This window comes from Atta cephalotes, assembly GCF_000143395.1.
Source record: "Atta cephalotes unplaced genomic scaffold scaffold00042, whole genome shotgun sequence".
Taxonomy (NCBI): Eukaryota; Metazoa; Arthropoda; class Insecta; order Hymenoptera; family Formicidae; genus Atta; species Atta cephalotes.
The window spans coordinates 1,051,423-1,058,547 of NW_012130106.1; the positions used below are offsets into that span (position 1 = coordinate 1,051,423).

A 7,125-nucleotide genomic window follows, 5' to 3' on the forward strand; every position below is an offset into this window, starting at 1 on the left:
ATATATATATATATATATATATATATATATATAAATAATTATATAAACCTTTATTCCTATTATATAAACCTTTTTTCTCGGGAAATTGCAACCATCGTGGACGTAAAATGTTATGGACGTATTATATTATCTGTTATATTCCGTTATATGATAGCAATACGATAGTATTTATGTTTTTGGGAACTAATGATTATATAATATAAAAGACATAAAATTATTAAATTATATGTTCATTATCCCCTCACATTGTATCTGATAATTAGTCAAATTAATTAAATAAAAATTAATAGTTATCGATTAAATGTAACAATAATTAAATAACTAAATAACAACTAAATTAAGTTAAAAGGTTAAAAGTCTAAAATGTAACTATGTTAAATTAAAATTAATTAATTAATAATAAATGATTCATTAAGAAAAAAAGATTAAAAGTCTAAAATATAATTATATTAAATTAAAATTAATTAATAAATAATAAATAATTCATCACCATATGGTATGTGAATACACAACAAATAGGAGTTAAAACCTAACGGTCGAAGCTGAATCTTACAAGAGAGTATCTTGGTTTATACAACAAGTTAATGAAAATCCTTGATATCAGTAAAAATTGATATAAGATGTAAATTAAGGAAAACGACATAAGATGTAAATTAAGGAAAACGATGGGAGCGTATAGATTGTAGATTCCCGGAAATTTAGTGTTATAGTGCATGGTAAAAATTTTAGAATGGTTAATACCTCAAAAAATATTGATTTATCTAAAAAAAATATTGGTTTATCTAAAAAATGTTTAAAACAAAAATAATAGGGAGTTAAAAAAGTTATCAGATGATGATATTAATTTGATGATGATATTACTTTGCCAGCGAAACTAACTTTCAAATGTCATAACTCAGAAAGTTCTTATGAAGAAAAGGTTGTTAATCAGTTCTGAAAACGTCTCAACGTCAGCTATAAAGATATATTATAAAAAATAGAAAGAAATTACGTTTAAGATTTTTGTGTTAACTTTGAAAGTCAAATTAATATCATCATCTGATAACTTTTTAATACCCTATTACTTTTATTTCAAACATTTTTTAGCTAAATCAATATTTTTTTTAGATAAATCAATATTTTTTAGATAAATCAATATCTTTTGAGATGTTAATCGTTCTAAAACTTTTACCATGCGCTATAACACTAAATTTCTTAGAAATCCTATGAAATTCTTATGATCTCGCCATTTTCCTTAATGTACATTTTATATTGTCAACTTTTACTGATATCAAAGATTTTATTATTTTTATCATTAACTTATTGTACAAACCGAAATAATTTTTTGCTTCAAGATGAAGAAATCTGCGGCTGAGGCTCATCGAATGCTCTCAAATATTTATGGTGAGGCCGCTATTAGTGAAAGAATGTGTCGTGAGTGGTTTCAACGCTTCAGGAACGGTAATTTTGACGTCCAAGGTCATGCTCTATTTGTATTTGTATTTGTGTATTTGGTGGGACCAGCTCGGCGTAGTGTATTATGAACTGTTAAAACCGACTGAAACAATCACAGGCGATCGGTATCGAACGCAATTGATGCGTTTGAGCCGAGCATTGAAAAACAAACGGCCGCAATACAACGAGAGACATGATTTTGCAGCATGACAATGCTCGACCCCATGTTACGAAAGTGGTCAAGACATACTCGGAAACATTGAAATGGGAAGTCCTACCCCACCCGCCGTATTCTCCAGACGTTGCTCCCTCTGACTATCACTTGTTTCGATCAATGGCATACGGCCTGGCTGACCGCACTTCCGGTCTTATGAAGAAGTAAAAAATTGGATCGATTCGTGGATAGTCTCAAAAGATGACCAGTTTTTTCGACGCGGGATTCGTACGCTTCCCGAAAGATGGGAGAAAGTAGTGGCCAGCGATGGACAATACTTTGAATCATAAATGTATAACCAGTTTTTTACAATAAAACCTCGAATTTCGGAAAAAAACGGCGGAAGCAAAGTTGTACACCTATGTACATATATCACATATATAGTCATTTGAATTGCGCGTTGAATTGGTTTCTCGGGCTTATAAACGCAATTAAACTACTGTAGTAATATCACAAATTCAATTGACAAACAATGTAATATAATAATTTAATGCTCAATTATGGAACCTATTATTAGAAAAATATTAACTGAATAAATATGTACTGAAAAATTATAAATAAATTTATTGAAAAATATTATCTCAGCCGAGAGTCGAATCTGGATCAACTTAATTAATTAACCTTTTAACTTTTTAACTTAACTTTTAACTTTTTAACTTAGCACTGCTACTTCTAGCAATTCTGCTTCTTTTTGGAAATGTCTTAAGTACAGTTTTAAGATGTCATAAGCCAATCGAAGAGCTGCACTAGCATCTTAAGATATTATCCAAATAGAACAAATTATGATAACGTCAAAATGACATTAAAATAAATCGAAAATAACTTTTAATGATCATTTTGAAGTCATTTTGATCTTATTTTGATTTGTTGTTCTGCTTGAGTTACAGAAAGAACAGATACTATGTATATCCCTCTATGTCGACAAAATTTACACTTCTCGGCCGATTTTCGATTTGACTCCGCCTTCTGCTATTCCTCTCACCTCTCGCTTAGTCCAACCTGCGCTTAGTCCAAATGCCGCTCGATGTTTAGGAACGTATAACGCTCGTAGACATGAAATCTGCTTTAGGTGCTCATAAGTGCTTTAGGTGCTTTAAACTTCATTCTATTTTTTTTCGTTCATTACATAACTAAAATAGAATGAAACATCGCGTAAGATTGAGTTTATTCTATTTTATGTAATGAACGGAGAAAAAGATATAGAATGAAGTTTACAACATAAGCGCCCAAAGCGGGTGGACTTTATGTCTATGAACGTTATATATTCCTAAACGTTGAACATTTGGACTGGAGGGGAAGGCGGAACCAAGTCAAAAATCGGCCTACAAATGCAAATCTTGTCGAGCTCTGCTCTATGTATACATGGTTTTTAAAAATAATATGTTACGTCCGGCCATCTATATTTTCGTAACATTCGCTGTTAATTCAAATTATTTGAACTATTTAGTTTTCTTTTCTCTTACAGAATACTGTCTTTGTTCACGATCTATATGTGTTGCCGGCGCGAGCCGATGAAGCGCGGGACTCATGCCGCGCACTGTCGTACAAAGAGAAAGGCGACCGAAATTAAAAATGAAAAACAAATAAAGTAATTTAGTTGATAGTTCCATAACGTCATTAATGAAAAATTAATAAATTATCAAATAGATGTAAATCAAGCTTCTCATATGCTAAAGGAGGATCCATGGTATAGAAGAATTTCTTAGAGATGAAATCTCTGAAATCCATAAATTCATTTAGAGTATGATGATCTATTGTCCATTACCAAATTTCCGTTTTCTATTGGTAAGGAAAGTTGAAAAATTCATGCTTTGAAGTTTTATCGAAGTGACAACGCTGTGACGAGAGAGGCAGTGAGAATGAAGAGAGAAAATCGCGATTCTGAAGGCCGCCTCTTAATTGTTGTCATGCTGTACAGAATAGCCTTATTCTTTACACCGTCGACATATATTATATTTTGTATTTCAGCCTCCAATTCAATCTTTGGATGACTCGTGAGACAAGACATGATACTCCTAACATGTTTCTTCAGTCTTTTAGGTTATCTTATTTAGCTCTTTATGTATTTCGTGAGAACATTTCAACATTTTTTCCAAATTCTTAAACGCTTTCTTAAATGCATGATATGATTGTGCATGGCGTTCAAAATTAGCGAAAAGTTTTACAAAATCTCGCAATAATCTTTTAGCCTTCGATTAAACGATCTACCATTGGATATTCATCTATACAAATCAGCCATTTCTTCGAAAGATGCAAACCATGTTTTCACATTTTGTGTATCATCGCCACTAAAAGTTGAAAGGACATTTTCCATATCTTTGTCATATTATCTGCCTCATTTTCCGTCCGCCATGTCGATCATTGATTGTATCGCGAGGTGGTAACACTGCGCCTTGACTGTAGATAGACATCGCTACTGTTTCTTCAACGCCGCTCTTACTTTTTCGCGAAGGACTTTTAAACCCAACATTGGCAAATTGAGATCGCGTAATCTCTGCTTTAATCCTGCTCCTTCAATAGCGTTTCATGTTTTATTTCGATTCCTATGTTGCTCATCGTTCGCTCGCTTGCGCTTTGATCATCTCGGCCTTCCATCGATTTCGATAGACTTACTTAGTTCGACCGTAGTCATTTATACAAATAAAAATGGATTAAAATGGATTAAAATTTTTTTTTAAATTGCTTTAAATCCATGAAAATAGATTGAATAGATTGAAACGGATTGGATCTCATACTAGTTTAATATTCGAAAAAAAAAATTCATTCATATTTAAGAGTTACAAATTTTATTCCTAAGACATTTATAATAATTATACCTGAAATTAACTATTTCAAATTGGTATTAAAAAACGCAAATTCATATTCTGAAAATCTGAATCCATTTTAATTTATTTTAATCCATTCTTGTTTGCTGGGAATACCGTCTTGCTGCCTATTGTTTGCAATCCAAGCTGTTCCAGTCTCACTCAGAAATATCGATGAATCTCTACCCTTCTCTTACGCACGCATATTCACAACAATAGAGATATTTCATTTCATCGTTGTTTTGGTTCTCACTCACTATTATTATATATATCGGCTTCATTCCATAGAGATAGGTTGAGTCCATCTTAAGTCGGTCTATATGACCTTCTATGCAAAGGAGATTGGGAGAGAGAAGATAAGGAGCATTTTTGCATGGAGAATCCCTTAAGCAAGAGGGGAGATAGGCTGAATTCACATGAAAAATCGTGTGCGCCTCTTGGTGAAGGGACAAAATAGATTCTTCTTTGCGAAAGTCGTCTCTAGACAGGGGGAAAGATAGACCTCATTTTATGAAGATTGTATAGACGTATGATACTAAAATTACATTTTAAATATCTCAAATTTATAAGAGATCGCCACCTAATTGTTGGCAAAGTTATTCAGAATAATGATTTTGACAACAAACAATTAAAATCGAGATCATCGGAGCTGTATTTCCGGTAGTAAATTATTACTAAGTTTATACATGGTCTCAAATTTAAATGGCCAAACATTTTTGTCTTTATTTATTACGTAATTATTTATTCACGTTGTTACTTAATACAAATATTATTCAAAATATTGGCTTCTTATAATAATGCATGTATTGCATCTTGTATGGAAAGTTCATGTTGCAGTCAAATATTGATCTGATCAACATAACGACTCACCGATTCAGTACTATTCTATCTAGAAATCATGCATATCCTTGTCCTATCTTTGAAGCATTATTATGGCTGAAGTCGTACACAAAAATAATATTTTTCTTTAAAAACAATAACATTTCAAAAATTAAATTTTGTCTGTTTCTGCGATTTTCTCCAAAACGAACCAAAAACGAACATATCTCTAAAGGATTTTTTTTCTCAATTTATTCATTCCTTACACTATCCCAAAGTTTAGTCGTTTAAATTTGAGAAACTCCGTATAATAGAATTATCCATTAATCTGAAAAAAGCACTCATTCTTTGTAAAACGCAAATCTAATTTATATAGAATTAAGCATAAAAAGAAACAACTTATCAAAATAAATCATAATTTAATCCACTTTTATTTCCAGTTGTATCTCATGCGGACGTACAATTGTCGAACAAACATATTCCCATCGATATCTTTGTTCGATGTAGGACCATATTTGCTGGAAATCGTCGAAAGTATTATAGGTTAGATGGACTTACCTGGCTTTCTGCGGGAACTCCAAAGCACTGGAGGATGTGCGGATGCGGCGATGGCAGAGGAGGGATTACCGCCGGAGGCAGCCAGCTTGACTGCGTTCCGCGAACCTGTAAATCAATCAGACAAACTTTTCAAGCTTTGTATTATTGCTTCTCCTTTTTTTATTTTTTTCTTTTCTACGATGAGACTCGCAAATTGTATTTCAAATGGTACTATTTCATTTGTACGATTTTGTCGATAAATGTGTACAGGCAGAGATTCTCGGACCTCTCTATCATACAATCAATAAATAGGCTTAAATAATTTGTTGTACGACAAAAACGCACAAATGAAATAGCGGCCTTAAACCCACTAGTAAGAGAAGAAACAAAAGAAAGCGTTGCCATGTGACGCGATTGCATTATGTATTAATGTGAGATCCCAGGCTCGGCAGGACTCGCCATGACTCGTTACGGTTTGGAAAGCTTCTACGCGCCGTGGGACCAGGACGCGTCATAGCATTATTGCTTGCGATTTGTGGCTTGTGACACATCATTTTCGAAGAATAGCGGTAAGTTCGTGAGCCAAAGAAGTCTTTGTAAATAGACAAACTGATAAGACATCATGCGCGACATTGGATTCATCAGTGATCGCGTTCAATGGGAATTTTGTAAATATTTTTTTGCTGATATAAAACTATAGAAGATCTGAAAGTGTATGTATATATATATTGTATATGTATTCAATCAGAGCGAAATAAATTTTCAACAACAGCAAAACAAATATTCTGCATGTGATCAATGCTTGCAAAAAATCATTTCATATAAACGTTTTCACGTTATCAGAAGACGGTAGTGTCTAGGCTAAGCCGCAGTGACACTATCGTGTTTCTTTACGTGAGAGCGAGTTGCGGGGGATCGAGATTATTGAATCTTAATAACGGCTGAATTGATCAAGTTCTACATATGCTCAATCAAGCTTTCTCGAATTGTGTAATAAAAGTGCTTTTACTTTTTTTTTTACGTGCCCTACAAGCAGAGATATTACGATGCAAAGTCTCGAGGTGAAACTTTTTAAGATACGTCGTTATTATTATGTTCATGTTCATTGTCCAATCCAAAAGAATGTAACGTTGGGCGTTTTAGCGCGAAAGTGTTAGTTGTCCAGAATATATTGTTCAACGTTTTAGCATGAGGGTAAGCTAGCGTACTGGTAGAGACTTGAGATGCAAGAAGCGCTACATAGCTGAGGGAGTGAAAAAGGGAAAGAATCATTCGGGAGTGGGAAAAGATCTTTCTCAATCCGAATTCCTCCAGATG

At 33.2% G+C, this 7,125-nt stretch overlaps 1 protein-coding gene across 1 annotated transcript in view; it reads right to left on the reverse strand.

The window, feature by feature from the left end:
• LOC105622253 overlaps window positions 1-6,359 on the reverse strand; it is a 21,056-nt gene extending 14,697 nt beyond the window's left edge. Inside the window, exons 1-2 of the mRNA XM_012203674.1 lie at window positions 6,281-6,359; window positions 5,830-5,934 (exon numbers count right to left, since the gene is read on the reverse strand). Coding sequence (XP_012059064.1) covers window positions 5,830-5,934; window positions 6,281-6,359 — 184 coding nt within the window. The remainder of the gene's footprint in view (window positions 1-5,829; window positions 5,935-6,280) is intronic.
• Between the last annotated feature and the right edge of the window lie 766 nt (window positions 6,360-7,125).